General features: G+C 42.9%; 1 protein-coding gene across 4 annotated transcripts in view; it reads right to left on the reverse strand.

Moving 5' to 3' along the window:
* The window catches only part of LOC139575031 (kinesin-like protein KIF18A), a 28,435-nt gene extending 8,617 nt beyond the window's left edge, over positions 1 to 19,818 (reverse strand). For 2 of the 4 annotated variants that reach the window (XM_071399958.1, XM_071399954.1), the window contains exons 1-14: positions 19,669 to 19,818; positions 18,464 to 18,796; positions 17,984 to 18,141; positions 17,707 to 17,811; positions 17,452 to 17,562; positions 17,132 to 17,329; positions 14,543 to 14,722; positions 14,230 to 14,304; positions 14,011 to 14,120; positions 13,007 to 13,169; positions 12,687 to 12,851; positions 10,397 to 10,518; positions 7,367 to 7,635; positions 4,896 to 4,955 (exon numbers count right to left, since the gene is read on the reverse strand). In XM_071399958.1, coding sequence (XP_071256059.1) covers positions 4,896 to 4,955; positions 7,367 to 7,635; positions 10,397 to 10,518; positions 12,687 to 12,851; positions 13,007 to 13,169; positions 14,011 to 14,120; positions 14,230 to 14,304; positions 14,543 to 14,722; positions 17,132 to 17,329; positions 17,452 to 17,562; positions 17,707 to 17,811; positions 17,984 to 18,141; positions 18,464 to 18,773 — 2,026 coding nt within the window. In that variant the 5' untranslated portion in view covers positions 18,774 to 18,796; positions 19,669 to 19,818. Of the gene's footprint in view, positions 1 to 4,895; positions 4,956 to 7,366; positions 7,636 to 10,396; positions 10,519 to 12,686; positions 12,852 to 13,006; positions 13,170 to 14,010; positions 14,121 to 14,229; positions 14,305 to 14,542; positions 14,723 to 17,131; positions 17,330 to 17,451; positions 17,563 to 17,706; positions 17,812 to 17,983; positions 18,142 to 18,463; positions 18,797 to 19,575 lie in introns of all 4 variants that reach the window. The other 2 variants (XM_071399957.1, XM_071399956.1) reach the window with 2 other exon arrangements.
* Between the last annotated feature and the right edge of the window lie 215 nt (positions 19,819 to 20,033).

Below are 20,033 nucleotides of genomic sequence, written 5' to 3' on the forward strand. Positions count from 1 at the left end.
TGAAAGATGAAGGAATAACCTTTCTGTAAAATACTGAAAGGAGAAGTCCATGTCTGCAGTAGGCCTAATATGGATTCTCATCTTTTGGCAGTTGGAGAAGTGTAGAGGTAGCCAAAGAAAATGAACCTGGTGACCTTTACACAGTGCAGACATTAATCAGAGGTGTAAGGGAGTAAGGGCCGGGACACATTCATGCCCACAAATTGAGTTTCACCAGTCCCGACAAGCCCAGCTACTGTGACATGGAAGATGGCTAAGTAGGGGAAAGAAGAAAATGAATCAAATCGAGTAAGGCAAAATAAAAATATAATTTGATGTTTCAAAGAAACCAAGACTTAAAGGCCCAGTGCAGTCAAAAACACGATTTTCAGGGCCTCCCGGGTGGCGCAGTGGTCTAGGGCACTGCATCGCAGCGCTAGCTGCGCCACCAGAGTCTCTGGGTTCGCGCTCTGTCGCAGCCGGGAGGTCCGTGGGGCGACGCACAATTGGCCCAGCGTCGTCCGGGTTAGGGAGGGTTTGGCCGGTAGGGATATCCTTGTCTCATCGCGCTCCAGCGACTCCTGTGGCGGGCCGGGCGCAGTGCGCGCTAACCAAGGGGGCCGGGTTGGAGGCGCGCTGTGTTAAGAAGCAGTGCGGCTTGGTTGGGTTGTGCTTCGGAGGACGCATGGCTTTCGACCTTCGTCTCTCCCGAGCCCGTACGGGAGTTGTAGCGATGAGACAAGATAGTAATTACTAGCAATTGGATACCAAGAAAATTGGGGAGAAAAGGGGGTACAATTTTTATTTATAAAAAAAACTAACAAAAAAAAAAGTTTTTCAGCGTTTACTTCGCCTGGCCCGCCACAGGAGTCGCTAGTGCGCGATGGGACAAGGACTTCCCTGCCGACCAAACCCTCCCCTAACCCGGACAACGCTGGGCCAATTGTGCGCCGCCCCACGGACCTCCCGGTCACGGCCGGCTGCGACAGAGCCTGGACCCAAACCCATAATCTCTAGTGGCACAGCTAGCACTGCTATGTAGTGCCTTAGACCACTGCCACTTCAAATATCTTTTATCTTGCCTATTCACCACCAATGGCACACATACACAAGCCATGTCTCAATTGTCTCATAAATCCTTCTTTAACCGGTCTCCTCCCATTCATCTACAGTGATTGAAGTGGATTCAATAAGGGACTATATCTTTCACCTGGTCAGTGTTCATACAGTTTTGTAAACTCAGTGTATATTTCCACACTATGAGGTTGGAATAACTGTTTAATGAGCTGTTTGAAAAGACTGAAATTGAAATCTGTTTTGGTGGGATGGAGTTTTCGCCTGTCCTGTGACATTGCCAGGCGGTAAACTAGTTAATAGACCAATAAGAGAGTTCCAAACCATTCTGCCAATAACAGCTAGTTTTCCGTTTTCCCCTCCCCACTCAGTCCATTCCCAGATAGTCTTAGAACAATTCTTGCTTGAGAAATTGCTCTTCGCTAAGAAGCTATTTTTGCTTCTTTTTGACAATTTTTATGGAATACAATCACGGTAAGATTACTTAATTGTTATCCAGAAATGAATTGATATGGAGATAAAATCTGCTGCATTGGACCTTTAACCAATCAAGCAAACATAACAAGGCCACATAAAATCCTTATGGAACACAAAGCAAGGAATGAGGGAAAACAACTTATGGCCGACAAAGCAGGAGTGGACATATCCTATGATTAGTCCTAAGTTATTTCATGGTATAAGTGGTTCACAATCACTAGCCATAATGGATGACTCACACGCTTAGCAACCTGTCGTATAAAGGATACAGCTACACTGAATGGATCACCATATTAGTCATCAGTGAGGATGAGTCATACACACTACATACATACTGTTAATTATTGGTCATTTGATCAAGACTAACTTATATACAACTAACTTTACATACAACTGATTAAATGGGAATAATTGATATAGGCTACACAATTAATTTGTCATATACACCAAAGTCGTTTTAATATATATGCGTCTTCCATTAACCGGCCTAAATGTTATGAATAGAACTTTGGGATTTAATGATGTAATAAGAGCTTAAACGTAATAACATGAATAAATATGTCTTACGAGAATAGGTAGACTATGATAAAACCTGGCTGAGATTGAGGATTATGTCACCAAAAGAATGTAAGCAGGGTTGTTAGAGTTTAAAAGGTGGTGTGTAAGAGTAAAGTGGAGAGCACGTTGCATCAGAGCACAAGGAGGCAGACTCACTTGTTGCAGTGAGACACTGCGGCTGCATCATTTACATGCTGCTGACCACAGCCCTGTGACGCCGCTTCCTACCTAATACATTTTACTGAGGAGGAGGCAATTCCCAGAAATGTGAGCTGTGTGGTAGTGGATTTGACATATCAATTTGCCTACTCTAACCCCACCAAAGACAAAATAGAACAACCAACTAAATTGTTTAAAGTAGAAGCTTTTAAGTGACAATGCTCACATTTTTAACAACATATTTGCGTATAATAAAAGGGATGGGGAGATATGGAAGATTAATGGACCTATTTATTCATGTGAAGAGCAGAATGCAATATTTAGGAAATTTGAGTCACAGCTCAGATAGCAAGGCAGGATGAGGGGACAGTGATAAATGGTACTGCTTCTCTGACGGAGATCTGGCCAGGCAATAAATGGCAGCCAAGTTCTTTCAATCACATATTTTTGGCTTGTAGGATTAATACATGCATGAGGTGCTATTTCTGGTAGAGACAGCGCCGTATTAGGGTCGCTTGGCTGCTGCCTCCCTCTTTATAGCGCTGCTGCTGTTCTTGCTGACGGGGCAGGGGCGTTTACGCTTGCCTTGCCTACCTTCTTTTCACTGCAGTGAATTTGCATTTTCATGAATGAGGTTTGAGCAGCCTGGGTTGGGAGGGCTGGATGCTAGATTGACTGAGTACAAGATATGGATGAAAGGGGGAGGGGGGCAAGGAGGGAGAGAGTGATCGAGCAGGAAAAAGTAAGACTGGCACAGAACGAGGTTGCAGGAGAGAGAGAGAGAGAGAAGAGTGATTGAAATTGTGTGGGCCATCCTGTGCTGAAGGGAGATAAAGGGATGGGTACATGGCATTGGACTGGCAGGGTGCAGAACCCTATTGAGAGGGTCATGTGTGGTGACCTGCACTCGTATCCACTTCGAGATGGTGCGGTAATAAAAAGGTTGGAGAGGGAGGATCTCCATACTCAATCGTTATCAAGCTCTGATGCTAGTTACACAAACACAGAATAAAACAAAGATTTCACACGAACAGGTAACATGATTTGGACAAGATCTTATTTCATATCAAAAGCATAAATCATAGTCCACAGAAGCGATAGTCCAGTGTCCCATTGTGACATAGCTACCTGGCTCTGAGACCACCATCTGCAGGTGACACAAAGCCCGAACACACACCTTCCTACAATTCCCAATCAACACGTCTCCGGTAGGCATCCTCTATTCATTTGAATGTGTTGACAATTGGAGAAACTGCTTGAGCTGCACTCAGAATGAGAAAAGTATGAAAGCTAACGGTCCAATATTATAGAAAACTGCAGTGTATATGTGTGCCGGTTTTGAACTATGATAAACCCTTAAGTTAAGGACATTCATGTAATTCACAACCACAAAAAGCCATTCTGAAGTAGATAAGACATGCAGAAAGTAGGGTTGTGACGGTCATGGAATTTTGGATGACGGATATTGGTCAGCCAAATGACCGTGATCACCGTTATTACAGCTCAAATAGCAAAATAAAATACACACATCTTCTCCTCTGCTCTGCTCCTGACTGCCTGTGCTGCTGCCTGTTTGCTACAACACCTTGCTTCTTTCAGCAAGGAGCAACAAAGTTATCACATTGTTATTAACAGTCTATGTTACCGCAGAAATAGACTCAACAGCACAAATGCCTGACCGTCCCCAGAAACAGACTCAGCCGCACAAATGCCCAGCTGTCCAGTCTTCAGTCAGCTGTTCCACAAAAAACACGTTTTAAAACTGTTATAAGGGTTATTTTACTTTCATGACGGTTAAACGGTAATTGTGGCAGCCCTAGTGAAAAGTGTTTTTTAAGCCATTTCCTGTTGCGCTGTGGTCATCTGGTGTTGTTTTCTTTAAAAATGTAGCTGACGTTTCCCACAATGTGTTTCAACCAAATGTAGACCACCTGTTCAGCAGAAAATATCATTACAGACAATTTGGATGGCCATATTTCACATACTTCCTTATTGTACTTCCCTAAAGGTTTTCCCAGTCCTTTTCTTTCTCTAAAGGGGTCTCGAGTGTTATTTCATTTTCACAAAATATCTTTAGTTCCAGACCAGAAAGTCCGCAGTGCTGCACAACTGGAAATTACATTCTATTTCATGTCGGAATACTTTGTAGTTTATTTACAGATTGTCTATTTAATTTTTCCTCGTTTAAGAATCAGTTGAAGTGCCAATTGATGTCCCATCATCTCTTGAGGTTGGCAGAAGGGAAACTAAGTTTTTACACTAAACACCAGTGATCAGTGGGAATAAAACAATAAAAAACACTTAATCCACAGATCAATATTACTCATGGTCGCACTTTGACCACTACAGTGGGGGTGTTTAATATTGCCAGTTCATTATTTTAACCATTCCAGTCTTTGTGGTCTTCTGAAACAAGCCTTCTCTGTTAACACCCCAAGTTTATACTAGTGAATCCTGAAACCAGTTTTATCACAACTGAAATTGCTGATGAACAATTAACAGCTGAAACAGAGCTTTTACCACAGGAGTGATGACTTTGATGGACATATTTGATCCCCTCGGACTGTCACTATGAAGGATTCCATGTGGCAAGCTGTTAGATTAATGACCAGGTTAGCAGGCCTGAGGGAGAGTAAAGACAGGTTTACCTTTCGATGATGGATTGGGTTGAAGGCGCAGCGAGACTCTCCTCTTATGTTTCTCAGCACCTGAGTGACAGACAACAGTATGTTCAACAACACAGCCTCCTTCATGAATACCATGCCACCCCCCCCCAGTTATCAGCACAACACACAGCATGACGACTAGCATCACAGCTCAGCCTGCACAGTTATCAATAGAACAGACACAATCGTGCCTCAGCATTTGGCTGTGGCAAATGTGAATAGTCATCATGAACTGCGCAGCAGTTCTGAACTTGAGCACCGCACACGACAAGAGGTTGCCCCCATCCCTCCCGCTAATTGGGCAACTTTAGAAAATGTTCTGTATGAGTGAGGGAAATGCTGTAAATTGCAAGGACTCTATGTATTTTGAAAGATGAGATGCTAAGGATTATAATAAATACTGCTTTGATGTCATACAAGCAAGCCTAACACCCATGAGTCCCAATGTGCACTTCACATTTCCATATCATAAAACTCATGTAATATACATTGTCAACATTTATGATTACTATGTTTGATGTACAGTTACAAAATAACATGGCGTTATACCCTGGGTTGTCCTGAACAGAATGAGCCGGTTTGTTGTATTGTGGAAAAATTTGCAGCGGACCACGCATTTTAATTTACTCATGAATCCATTCCATGCACACAAAATTACAATCTGTTTCTCTGAATTGCTTTGTGAAAGCCTAACACTAAGATCCTATTTTATAATTTTGCTAGTCATGTTGGCAATAGAACAAGCGCTCAAATTTCACCAACCTGACCCAGATTGTGATTTATAAAAATTGACTGTTTTTGGATTGTGTAAGCAACAATAATTGTGTAAAGGCGAAGATGCAGGGCTGTATTCCAGATAAAACAACTACAAGTGTACTTGCTCTAATTCCTAAACGGCACAGCTATGAGAGCTCAAAAAAGCAATGTATAGTTGAGGACTTCTGAGTCATAAAACTGCATTGAAATTAATTTGGAACTGTGCAGGTGTGTGGCCACTTGGAAACATCACTTAGACCCCCCACTCAAACCTTTGTAATGCTTTTGTCTTTTGTTGCACCTATCTCAAATTTCCCAAGAATATTCTTATCATGTTACTGCGGGGAGAATTTTTGGATTTTGTTAAAAAACAGTCTAATGTTTGGATTCAGTCTTGTGTCAGCTGAACGGTTGGCCTCACCTTTAGTCTAATAATTTTGCCCTAATCTCCACTGTTCCCTTTAAATTTCTACCATGGTTATGCATTTCCATATTTTTTTATTTTTCTGTAAGAAACATTTACATTTAGCTCTATCCCTATCCAATTCCCACAAGTGTTAGGGGTTAAAAGTTCAATGCAGCCATTTTTATCAAAATATGAAATCATTTCTGGGTAACAAGTTCTTTACTGTGATTTTAACAATTTTAATTGAAAACAAGGAAACAAAAATAGCTTCTTAGCAAAGAGCAATTTCTCAAGCAAGAAGTTTTCTGGGACTGTCTGGGGGTGGCCTGAATGAGGAAGGGAAAACTAGCTGTTATTGGCAGAGAGGTTTGGAACTCATTCTTATTAACTAATTTACCACTTGGTGATGTCACCAGGCAGGCCAAAATGCCATCCCGCCAAAAGAGGCAGACATTTAAGCAGTCTTTTCTTAAACTAAAAGGGAATTATCATAATTTTACACAATTTCATAGTGTGGAAATATATATAAAATGCAGGAAATCACATTTTTGACTGCACTGGGCCTTTCAATAAATGTAGCTTTAAATAAATAATAACAGTAGTCTTCAGGATAGTCATTGCAAGGTGAAAAAGGAGGGAATAGAACAAACAGACGGGACCTATTGAGATCTGGTATCATACATTTGTGCTCATGGCTTGTGAAAGGAGGGTCAAATTACAGGATATCACTCAACTACAAGCACAAGTGGACAGGGCCAAAAATACAAAATAAAAGACACAGGGAAACAAGCATGTGACGGGTACAGGTGCGGGGTGCACCTGCTGACATTTGATGGACAGCAACATAGTAATTAAGTATTGCTGGCCAGCTTTGGTTCACGCTCCATTGTCTCCTAGGGGCTGAATGTCATGAAAGGAGGCCTGATGGTGCACTGGTGCTGGGTTATACATGGTGTGATAGGACCTGGAGAATGGTGGCTCCCATGTGTGTAGGCTCCCATGATCAACAGTAAATAGAGCCCAATAGCCCAGGGCCACCAGATATTGCTGTATGGCCACTGGTGGCCTGAAAATAAAGCACCACAACAGATGATTAAACAGTCAACCAGGGGGGTATACTACAAAGCAAGATCAATGGCCAGCTAACTTGCCAAAATATATTTAGATTTTCTAGAAAGACTGGGCATGGTAGTATACCCCTCAGGGGGAATTACATGTCATCGTTGTCACTGGGAGTTGAAGCTAATTCTGCGTTTTTTAAGACAACATAAGGTATGAAGTCATGACTTACTACTGCAGGGACTGTTTTGATGGGGACAGATGAGGTGTGAAAATGACAGGATGGGTGCGAGCTCTGGCCTAAGCCTGGAAACCTCAGCCTGGGTCTCCTCATCCTTCTGCTCCCCTGCCTTCTCCTGATCAGCCCACACCACACCCCTCTCCCTGAGGACCAGGTGCTCCAGGTCCTGGTTCTCAGCCTCGTCGGTAGCTGTGACCAGGCCCGACCCCCTCAGCATCCAGTACTGTCTGCTGTAGGCAGGCAGCAGCATGTGCACCATTCTGAACAGAAGAAAGCATGAAACGCAGGCTTAAAAGATGTTCTGTTGAGTCAGTATCACAATTTATAGTGTAAAAGGTGCCAAAGTGAATTTTGTTGCATATGTATGCAACATCTAGTAGAGTATAATTTAAAAGACTAATACTCCCTATTCACTAATTCATATAAGTAACCAACAACAACATTCGAAAACATAATGTTAACTTTCACTGCTATGCAGATGACACACAGCTGTACATTTCAATGAAACATGGTGAAGCCCCAAAATTGCCCTCGCTAGAAGCCTGTGTTTCAGACATAAGGAAGTGGATGGCTGCAAACTTTCTACTTTTAAACTCGGCCAAAACAGAGATGCTTGTTCTAGGTCCCAAGAAACAAAGAGATCTTCTGTTGAATCTGACAATTAATCTTGATGGTTGTAAAGTCGTCTCAAATAAAACTGAAGGACCTCGGCGTTGCTCTGGACCCTGATCTCTCTTTTGACGAACATATCAAGACTGTTTCAAGGACAGCTTTATTCCATCTACGTAACATTGCAAAAATCAGAAACTTTGTCCAAAAATGATGCAGAAAAATTTATCCATGCTTTTGTTACTTCTAGGTTAGACTACTGCAATGCTCTACTTTCCGGCTACCCGGATAAAGCACTAAATAAACTTCAGTTAGTGCTAAATACGGCTGCTAGAATCCTGACTAGAACTAATTTTTAAAAATCATATTACTCCAGTGCTAGCCTCCCTACACTGGCTTCCTGTTAAAGCAAGGGCTGATTTCAAGATTTTACTGCTAACCTACAAAGCATTACATGGGCTTGCTCCTACCTATCTTTCCGATTTGGTCCTGCCGTACATACCTACACGTACGCTACAGTCACAAGACGCAGGCCTCCTAATTGTCCCTAGAATTTCTAAGCAAACAGCTGGAGGCAGGGCTTTCTCCTATAGAGCTAAATTTTTATGGAATGGTCTGCCTACCCATGTGAGAGACGCAGACTCGGTCTCAACCTTTAAGTCTTTATTGAAGACTCATCTCTTCAGTGGGTCATATGATTGAGTGTGAAGGTGAACGGAAAGGCTCTGGAGCAACGAACCGCCCTTGCTGTCTCTGCCTGGCCGGTTCCCCTCTCTCCACTGGGATTCTCTGCCTCTAACCCTATTACAGGGGCTGAGTCACTGGCGCTCTTTCATGCCGTCCCTAGGAGGGGTGCGTCACTTGAGTGGGATGAGTCACTGAGTCACTTTGTGGGCTATACTCGGCCTTGTCTCAGGATGGTAAGTTGGTGGTTGAAGATATCCCTCTAGTGGTGTGGGGGCTGTGCTTTGGAAAAGTGAGTGGGGTTATATCCTTCCTGTTTGGACCTGTCTGGGGGTATCATCGGATGGGGCCACAGTGTCTCTTGACCCCTCCTGTCTCAGCCTCCAGTATTTATGCTGCAGTAGTTTATGTGTCGGGGGACTAGGGTCAGTTTGTTATATCTGGAGTACTTCTCCTGTCTTATTCGGTGTCCTGTGTGAATTTAAGTATGCTCTCTCTAATTCTCTCTCTCTGAGGACCTGAGCCCTAGGACCATGCCTCAGGACTACCTGGCATGATGACTCCTTGCTGTCCCCAGTCCACCTGGCCGTGCTGCTGCTCCAGTTTCAATTGTTCTGCCTGCGGCTATGGAACCCTGACCTGTTCACTGGACGTGCTACCTGTCCCAGACCTGCTGTTTTCAACTCTCTAGAGACTACAGGAGCGGTAGAGATACTCTTAATGATCGGCTATGAAAAGCCAACTGACATTTACTCCTGAGGTGCTGACTTGCTGCACCCTCGACAACTACTGTGATTATTATTATTTGACCATGCTGGTCATTCATGAACATTTGAACATCTTGGCCATGTTCTGTTATAATCTCCACCCGGCACAACCAGAAGAGGACTGGCCACCCATCATAGCCTGGTTCCTCTCTAGGTTTTGTCCTAGGTTTTGTCCTTTCTAGGGAGTTTTTCCTAGCCACCGTGCTTCTAAACCTGCATTGCTTGCTGTTTGGGGTTTTAGGCTGGGTTTCTGTACAGCACTTGAGATATCAGCTGATGAAAGAAGGGCTATATAAATACATTTGATTTGAACATTCTCTGGAGGTAATGTATGACACAGGTATGGATGGCACACAGCCATTCATACTCACATAGTACAATGTGAGTCACTACTCATACTCAATTATTCATAAATATTATTTAATATCATTCCCATTTTAATATGCCTGTGTCTACCTGACCATATTTTCCCATTCATGTAGGATTCGGCCTGAAGATACCTTCTAAAACATGTAGCAATATCTGTACAACAGATGTTGTGGAATACTGACTCGGATTGACTTAAGTCTACTTTACAGGTCTGAAAAGTCTAACAAACCCCTTTAAGACTGAAGGCCATCTTATGGTAATATCACTGCATTTCCACTCTCTGTCTTCAGTGGATACAGGTGGATGATTCAACTCTGATATGTAATTCCAGGCTTTTGTTCCAGCCCTGCTGTAGCATATCAGACTCCAGCAATCAGCTGCTCAACAGGAACAAAAGCCTGCACACCCAGTAGCTCTCCAGCTGGAGCATTGGCTTGGCCACATGTTTTACACAGGAAGTGAGGTATTTTTCCACTGTCGTATTGCTGGGGTAAAGAGTATCAAATACTACAATGAATATCGGTATCGAAGTCCAAATGTTGGTATGGTGACAACATTATGTGTTTAACCCTGTAAAAGAAAAATTACCTACTTTTTATTCTGTTTGTTCTCCTGGTCCTGGATGCCGATGAGGTGGGTCATTTGCTCAATGTGCTGCTTGAGGTCCTCTACCTGTAGCTGGAGCCTGTGGCAGCGAAGGTCCTTCTGGAGTACCTGAGGGGGAAAGGGAAAAGTGGAAGAGCTGGGGAAATGACCATGAGGGAACATATTGAGTAACCCTGACCACAGCTAGAGAACAAGCTGGCAGGGAGTCATCAGTGACGCATAAGACAATGAGTCTTGAGGGGTTTATTTTGTGCCATGCTTCATCTCTGAGAACCTGTCTTCTGGGTAAAAAAAAAAAAAGCTGTCATCCACCTCTGACGTAAAAGAGTATACGAAACGACAGCAGAGAGAACATTTGACAAGCGGATGAATCATTGTTCTGTGCCACTTCCTAGAAGAGGGATGAGAAAGAGGAAAAAAACATCTACATGGTTTTAGGTAACTGGCTGTGTGAGGGATGCGTAAAGATCATTGATCCACTCACCTCAATCATCCACCAGTGAACAAGAGCAATAAAATAAGCACAGTTCTAATTACCAGGAGAACAGATGGAAGAAAATAAACTGTATTTGCAAAAACAAACAAATCATAAGTAAAAAATTAAAAGTTTGCATAGAGTAAAATTCCTGTGACGCATTCCCATCCCTTCTAAAATGTACTCTGGGAGATGGAAAATAACATTTAAAAGGGATAGGTCACCTTAACTATAAGTAGAACCATTTCAACGTATAATTAGCAATTTGTTTATTATATGGATCTGATCCAGCGAGCCAGCAACCAAAAATATGGCTTAGTTTAGGTAGCTTACAATTAGCAGCATTGTCAATAAGTCTTCCCAATCCCTCCAGGATTTTGTGAGGATTTTGTGTGATATTTGCAGGGCAACAATGCACCGTTGAGGGACAAAAAGTGTGTGTTGACGTGTGGCTTGATCCTCAACACGGGGACCCCTCAGGGGTGCATGCTTAGTCCCCTCCTGTACTCCCTGTTCACCCACGACTGCGTGGCCAAGCCCGACTCCAATACCATCATGAAGTTTCCCGACGACACAACAGTGGTAGTAGGCCTGATCACGACAACAATGGCCAGCCTATAGGGAGAAGGTTAGAGACATGGCAGTGTGGTGCCAGGACAACAACCTCTCCCTCAACGTGAGCAAGATAAAGGAACTGATCGTGGACATACCCAACAAACTATCATGGTCCAAACACACCAAGAAACTCGTGAAGAGGGCACAACAATGCCTTTTCCCCCTCAGGAGACTGAAAAGATGTGGCATGGGTCCCCAGATCTTCAAAAAGTTCTATAGCTGCACCATCGAGAGCATCCTGACCGGTTGCATCACCGCCTGGTATGGCAACTGCTCGGCATCCGACCGAAGGCGCTACAGAGGGTAGTGCGTATGGCCCAGTACATCACTGGGGCCAAGCTTCCTGTCGTCCAGGACCCATATACTAGGCAGTGTCAGAGGAAGGCCCCAAAAAATTGTCAAAGACTCCAGTCACCAAAGTCATAGACTGTTCTCTCTGCTACCGCACAGCAAGCAGTACCGGAGTGCCAAGTCTAGGTCCAAAAGCCCCCTTAACAACATCCACCCCCAAGCCATAAGACTGCTCAACATTTAATCAAATGGCCACCCGGATTATTTACATTGACCCCCTCCCTTTTGTATTTACACTACTGCTACTCACTGTTTATTATCTATGCATAGTCCCTTTACCCCAACCTATATGGTCAAATTACCTCGACTAACCTGTACCCCCGCACATCGACTCGGTACCGGTACCCCCTGTACATAGCCTAGTTATTGTTATTTACTGTGTAACTTTTTTTAAAACTTTCGTTTATTTAGTAAATATTTTCTTAACGCTATTTCTTGAACTGCATTGTTGGTTAAGGGCTTGTAAGTAAGCACTTCATGGTAAGGGCTATACCTGTTGTATTCGGCGCATGTGACAAATACAATTTGATTTGAATTGCGAGCCCTCTTTTTGTACTGCGGTAATGGGTCAGCTTTATGCGATAATATAACAAATGTTTTTACAGTTTTATGCAGAAATAGTGCAGTGATTGGTGAAATGTGCAAGCCCTCACATAATATTCAGGGAATTGTTGATTTAGCAACAAAAAAAACTTTTAAAAAATCCTGGAGGGACCATCTTCCTCTACATCTCCCCGACCAGTATATGAACAAAATAACCCATATACCACACCACTAACACCACCCCTGGGTCAAGCGCTACCATATCTCCTGACCTCTCCAGCAGTTGCCTCACCACTGGTGGCTGGGAGTCCTGTCCCAGTAGCTTCACGTCATTCTCCACGCGGTGCAGCCAGCCGTCGTTCTCAAGGAAGCGCAGTTCAGCCTCCTTCAGCCTCTTGCGGATGTGCTGCTGCTGTGTGAGCAGGGAAGCCAGCTTGCGCTCGTGCTTGCAGGTGGCCTATTCAACAACAGAGCCTATCAGATTGGGATATGACAAAGGAGTATATGTACTTTCAACATCCATCTATCACTGGTACATCATAAAAGACAAGCTCCTTTTGGGACCATTTTCTGGCTAAAATGACATGGTGATAAGCAGGGTCTTTTTCAGACCTTCTCAGTCTTGTCTTTGGCACCGAAGAGCTGGGCCTGCTGGTTGCACTCCTCACTGTGGCGCTGACGTAACTCGTTCTCCTTCAGCTGCCGCTCCAGAACAAGGTGCTCCCTCCTGATCTGAGTACGGCTGGAGAAAATGCTCTGTAGGGACTCTGACACCCTGTCCAGAAAAAGGGGCAACCAGCCAGTTATTGTTAAATGGAGTCTTTGCTTAATAATGTAGGGCAAAGGTTTATAAAAATAAAACTTTTCAGTGTTTGCCCTTCCTCAAGTAAAAATCCTATGTCATGTTATTGTACAACTCAACAGGTTGAACAGTGTTAAAATCAGGCAGCTGCCCTGGATCACCCTCAGCAGCTTTCACCCAATAAGGCAGAGGCCTTGCAACAATGTCTCATTCTGGTAAAGGAAGAGGGATATGTAGGTAAATAAATAAACAGACAGTGGAGAGCAGCCGCTGAGATGTGACTGCAATCTCCAATGTAACCCCTGTGACGTAGGAGCCGCCGTGGCCTTGCCAGACTGATGAATTTTTAATTGTGTGAAAAGCATGCTGCCTCTCTTCAGAGCCTCACATTGTGCGAGTTGTGAATTCTGATGCCGGTGAATGAAATGCGTGGGAATGAGACTCATTCAGCTCCACCCCCCCTTCTCCTCTCTCCCTTTTTAAACAGACACCACTGCAGCCCTTGGAGGGGAGTGAAGGAAGGACTTTTTTAACGAATATCGATATATTATATGTGTAGTTTTATTTTTTATGTGGCTCACAGCTTCCCCTATCAAAAATGCAGAGCAAACTCTCCACCCAAAGCCCAGGTCCTTGGGCTTTGTACTTTCCCTCAACATTATAAATTATCTATGGATTTCAATTAAAGTGTACAAGTTTAAAGGACACTCAAGTGTGGTGCATATTATGCATAACAGAACTTGTATTACTGTATAAATACAAGTTTTGCCTTTTGGTTGTTGCATGCACATTGGTACAAGAAATAAGTACCTACTTGTGAATCTCTGTTTGGTTCTGACTGGAGATGGTATTAGAGCCTCCAGGAACAAGAGGGCCCATCTTCCTCTCCTCATACTCTTTCAACTTCTTCTTCAACTGAACGATCTGAAATGGCATAAACTGTTGATAAATTGTGAAATGTATGTCCACACATTTTCAGAACCTAAGGGCCTCCAGTCTGCGTAGTAGAGATTGGTGCTGCATCTTATATTACCTCTTCTCGCTGCCTCTCGCATATCACTGCATACTGGCCGATGTGACTGTCCAAGCTGACAACATTCCTCTTGAGCTAAAGGACAGGTAGATGCATGTAATAATGTATGGAGGGAGAAAGAGAGGCATTACAAACAGAAATATTGTAAGAAATGCCATGTAGTACAAGTTTCACTATCAAAACTACCTCTGAACTTATGTTTGGCTTTTAAAAACAGAGTTTATTACAAATGAAGGTACACTAAGGAGAGCACAGCCAAAGAGGCCTAAGTAAATCCTATAACATTGTTGGGATGGGTGAGTAGTTTACTGACCGATGATTTGATCTCTTTGGCCCTGTTGGCGTATTTCAGTGTGTTGTGGGTGTCGTCATAAGATTTGGAGGTGGGGCTAATGTTGGCGATCATGACCGTCCTGCAGTTCCCGCCAAGAGAATCTTTAAGGAGTCGTGTTAGCTTGCTGTCCCTGTATGGTATGTGGGCTTTCTTACTCTGCTAAAATAAATAAAGCAAAAGCAACATTAGCCTGAGAAAAGAGTAAAAGTGCAAAACAGGAAAAGGTTAGGCCTGACAAGCCTCACAGAACATAAATGCTTTTTTATTCATACCAATTAATTCCAACTTGCTTGCGTCAAAATGCAATTGACCACAGTCCTATTACCCCTTGGGACTCATACAGTAAATGTCCAGTGACAATGGGACAACACACTAATAAGGCTGTATAGGGGGCTGTTTTAGAACATACACTGAATGTACAAAACATTAAGAACACCTGCTCTTTCCATGACAGACTGATCAGGTGAAAGCTATGATCCCTTATTGAAGTCACTTGTTAAATCCACTTCAAAATCAGAGTAGATGAAGGTGAGGAGACAGGTTAAATAATAATTTTTAAGCTTTGAGACAATTGAGAGATGGATTGTGTGTGTGCCATTCAAAGGGTGAATGGGCAAGGCAAAATACTTAGGTGCCTTGGAACGAGGTATGGTAGTAGGTGCCAGGAAACACCCGTTTGTGTCAAGATCTGCAACACTGCTGGGTTTTACATACTCAACAGTTTCCAGTGTGTATCAAGAATGGTCCGCCACCCAAAGAACATCCAGCCAACTGTGGGAAGCATTGGAGTCAACATGGGCCAGCATCCCTGTGGAACACTTTCGACATCTTGTAGAGTCCATGCCCTGACGAATTGAGGCTGTTCTGAGTGCAAGGGGGGGTGCGGTGCAACTCAATATTAGGAAGGTATTCTTAATGTTTTCTATATACACATTCTTATTTTTACTTTGGCAGACGGTAACTATTTGTTTCCATAAACAGGTTTCTGGCAGACAGATACCTTTCATTTCTATAGAATATGAAAACACCCAAGCACATTATCTTCTGCTGGTGTGAATGTGCTAGGTCTGAATTCAGCCTGGCTTCACTAATGGCACAGATGCGTCTTGAGTACATTACATCTGTTCAGGTGAGTCACAGTCGCATGGAGATTCAAATGGCAGGAATTACCAGGAACTTGCAGAGGCAAAGTGATCTGCAATGGGCTGGGGGCTGCTCAGCTGTTCTCCCTGGCCAAAACCTACATCTGGAATCAGGAAACCCTTATATTTCCAGCTGATCCTATGGGAGCTCAAAGTTTGCAGCTAAAAGAAGGTTGTCCCAATTAAGCAGAGTGAGTCTTTCGTCAGAGCAGGATTTACAATGTACAGAGAAACAGCCTGAGAGAGAGAGGAAATGGGCCAATGGAGAAAACCACAAAGGCTAAATGTGCAACTGCACTTCATGGCCATGGGACCAGTCCTAGCTGGGACATCAAGGTATCATTCCCTGAAGCGAACAATGGTGCCATAATAAAAATACATTTTGGTACTGCGTGGCATGTTTGTGCAGCATTTCCTAAATGCATGTGGCCTGCTTGTGGAATCCCCAGGTTCAGTGGTAAACCAAGAAGACTCAGTGACAGGTTAATGTATGCAACTGGAATTAAATATTACCCAAATAATTGGCTTGCTAACAGACCAAGCAAGGCTCCTTGAGTCACAGGGAGCTGCTCACTTTTTTTTCTGGCAATGACAGACCAGGGGAGTATTGCTGCCAGTGTGATGTAAAATTGCAATCAATTAAACAACATACAAACAAAATGAAGGCAGAATAAATTAGACTAGACCGACCTAAATATCCACAACAAGAACAAAATCATCTTAAAAAATGCAGTGACCACAGAAATCAACTGGCACAGTGAAAATGAACGACAGCAAAGGATAACCCTAACACCATTCACCGGTGAGATAAACATATGTATTCAGTTGTAACACTACGGTAGTGGGTTCAATTACCGGGACCAGCCATAAATAAAATCTATGCACACATGACTAAGTCGCTTTGGATAAAAGTGTGTGGGGGGGAATGAACTCAATAGTATAAAATTACTAAAACCAAATGGAAACTGTGTAGAAATGATAATGATCCTACATTCATACAGTTTCTTGACTGTGTCCAGCGCGCTAATAATCCCAGAAATGAAAGCCAGACAATCCGGGAGCATTGAAAATTCAAAAAATTGTGGATAGAGGACTATCTTTAGCAAATTTTGATGGCAAGGAAATATACGTTTCAGTGCGTCCCTCTGGACTTTGAACACCGAAAGCGGCCCCTAGGGCAAAATTAGTTTGACACACCTGTCTTAGTATTAAATCTAGACATAAGTTTGTGTATTCTCAGTGGTGAGGTAGCAGGACCAAGGCCTGCTCAACATTGCTTACGAGTCTCACAGAAATGCCTGTGGGTGTTATTGTCAAAAGATCAACCACCTTTTTGAATTATATTGAATTCTGTGAGCAGAAACATTTCCTTTGAATAATTTGTCATATTGAATGAGAAACATGCATCAAGATGCTTTACACATACCTTAGGGTCAGCCAGAGCGTTGATGACATTTCCCAGGGCAAGGAGTGAGCGGTTGATGTTAGCGCCTTCCCGTTGACGTGCTCCCTTTGCGTTAGTGGCACTTGCTCGCTCGGAGCCAGCGAGGTCAATCAGGCTCATTTTGGCCACACGGACATTTGGATTAAGGCTGGCCGTCCTGTCCTGTTGCTTCAAGTAAATCTAGTGGGACAAGAACACCAACAATTTCATCTTCACCTGTTCAGTGACTGCAGTGGGTAAACCTGCTTGCTGTCTGGTAAAGGAGGAAAGGTAGATGACACCACTCCATTGAAATAGCATACCTGAAATACAGCATGGGACCGTGACGAGGTGGCATTCATGTCAGTGGGGTGCTGCGTTCTATTCCGATTGCCATAATCCAAAGCTTCAAGGATGTGCTCAGCAGACTTAGGCTACAGAATAGGTCACATGAATACTTTTTAAACAAATAAAATCAGTACACGTCCATTAAAAATAGATGTAAATTCATTCAACTAAGGAAAAAAGGACAACAAACACACCTGACAGACACAACAAATAACCTGTCGATCACTAACCTGGTGCAGAGTAAGGCCTTGGACAACCACTCCATTCGAGGGGTCCTCCCTCACTGCAAGTGGGCCCACATTAGCCAAGAGGTCCCGGATCTGCTCATTATAGACCTGCAAACCAGTTATGACAAAAACTTGGCTGGTTTCTATTGACAATATAAATTCTAATTGTTCATTAATAAAATGTGTTTCTTTAATTCCCAGGTATGATGGAGGAAGATTATTCATTGATTTGTGTAAATGTATTACTTGTAAAATCAGACAGACAAAACCAAAGAGTCACCTCAAGATAAGAAAATGCTACATCGAATATTTTCTCTTCCTTGACTTGATCCATACGGTTGAAGAGCTCTGTCATGGTGCGATACATCACACCCGGGTCATTGCTTGAGCCCAACATGGTGTGTGTCTTGCCTGCTCCTGTTGCGCCATAAGCGAAGACTGCAACGTTTCAGAGAAGGATTAGTAATTAAACATGATCAAAACTTCCACTTCAAATTCAAATAAATCTGATTTTGGTAGGTTTAAATGTGACACCAAATCTATTGGAATTTAACTGCTAAATGGTGTACAAAGATGTAGGCTACTGTAGTATACTAATGACTATTTCTATAATGGTCCTCTGTACTATGACATTAATTTAAATTAAGCTATTTGCAACACTGTTTTCACAACGTCTGTCTCAATGTGCACATAGCCATAAGCCTACTAATCAGACGGTGTAGTCCTGTAAAGATTAGTAGGCTCAGGCCTATTTTATTACCTGTACAGTTAAAGCCATTCAACACTCCATCAAGTATCCTTTTAGTGGTGTTCTCAAAGATATCCATCTGAGAAGAATCCTCCCCAAAAACATTATCAAAGACAAATTTCAGGTCCTTATTGGCTCTCTTGTTGACATCTCTGTTTCGAACTCTTGGTCCCCCGAAAGATGTAATTTGCTGTTCCTTGGGGTCAAATATTAGCATGTGGTTGTCCACAACTTGGACCACATTTCTGAAGTTCTCGCACTTCTCATTGTCATTAGTTGGCCGCACACGAACAACCACTTTGACATGGCTGCACACGTCCATGACTCTTCTTATTGTGTATTGATCTAGTTGAGAGATCACAAGGAAGATGCTTTAGCTGACTAAACTCCACGGTGAAGGATGTTTCTGATATACTCCAATGGAGTGGAGCAGAGACCAGGCTTTGTGGAATTGGGCGTGGCCAGACGTAATTTTTTTAATTTTTATTTATTTCACCTTTATTTAACCAGGTAGGCTAGTTGAGAACAAGTTCTCATTTGCAACTGCGACCTGGCCAAGATAAAGCAAAGCAGTTCGACACATACAACAACACAGAGCTACACATGGAATAAACAAACATACAATCAATAATACAGTAGAAATATATATATACAGCATGTGCAAATGAGTTAGGATAAGAGAGGTGAGGCAATAAATAGGCCATTAGTGGCAAAGTAATTACAATATAGCAATTAAACACTGGAATGGTAGGATGTGCAGAAGATGAATGTGCAAGTTGAGATACTGGGGTGCAAAGGAGCAAGATCAATAAATAAATAAAGTATGGGGGATGAGGTAGATTGGATGGCCTATTTACAGATGAGCTATGTACAGGTGCAGTGATCTGTGAGCTGCTCTGACAGCTGGTGCTTAAAGCTAGTGAGGGAGGTAAGAGTCTCCAGCTTAATAAGTAATAACATAGCTAACTACTTGCATTCGACGTTACATTTTAAGCAGTGAATATATACAAATATGTTGTTACATAACGAACAGGGCGACTTGAATGTCTCGTGTAGTCGTCGCCCGTAGTGCCTTCTTGTGGCTAGCTAACATTAGCAGTCAACAAAGAGTCATAGAAGCTCACCTCCGAGCGAAAACAGCAAGTGCTGCGAGTTGTAAAATACATCATAAACATGACTTCTGTCCTGGAGCGAAGTATAATACAGCCACAGCTTACCTTTGACTATAATTGTTTCACATTTGCAATTGTGGCTCGCTAGCAAGTACTGTCACTGCTACTTTTTCTCCCAAGACCAGCGCGTCTTTTCAAAAACAAGCCCCCTCTTCCTTCGCAACAGCTGATTGGCTATGCACCTTGAGTGACGTCGGTGAGCTTGGTGTTGCAGTCATTTTATTGCAGTACTGGTGGAGGAAGTGGTTTTAAACTCTGTTCGTATGCCATTTATTATCTAGCAAAAAATGTTTTATCATGTAATTGAAACCATTATGACACATAGCTAACATAACAAAGTAAGTATACTATTGCGTTAAGATCAATGTCCTAAGTACAATTTGCATCGTCCAGTTGCAAGTTATTCAAGG

The sequence above is a fragment of the Salvelinus alpinus genome, chromosome 5 (genome assembly GCF_045679555.1).
Source record: "Salvelinus alpinus chromosome 5, SLU_Salpinus.1, whole genome shotgun sequence".
Classification (NCBI taxonomy): Eukaryota; Metazoa; Chordata; class Actinopteri; order Salmoniformes; family Salmonidae; genus Salvelinus; species Salvelinus alpinus.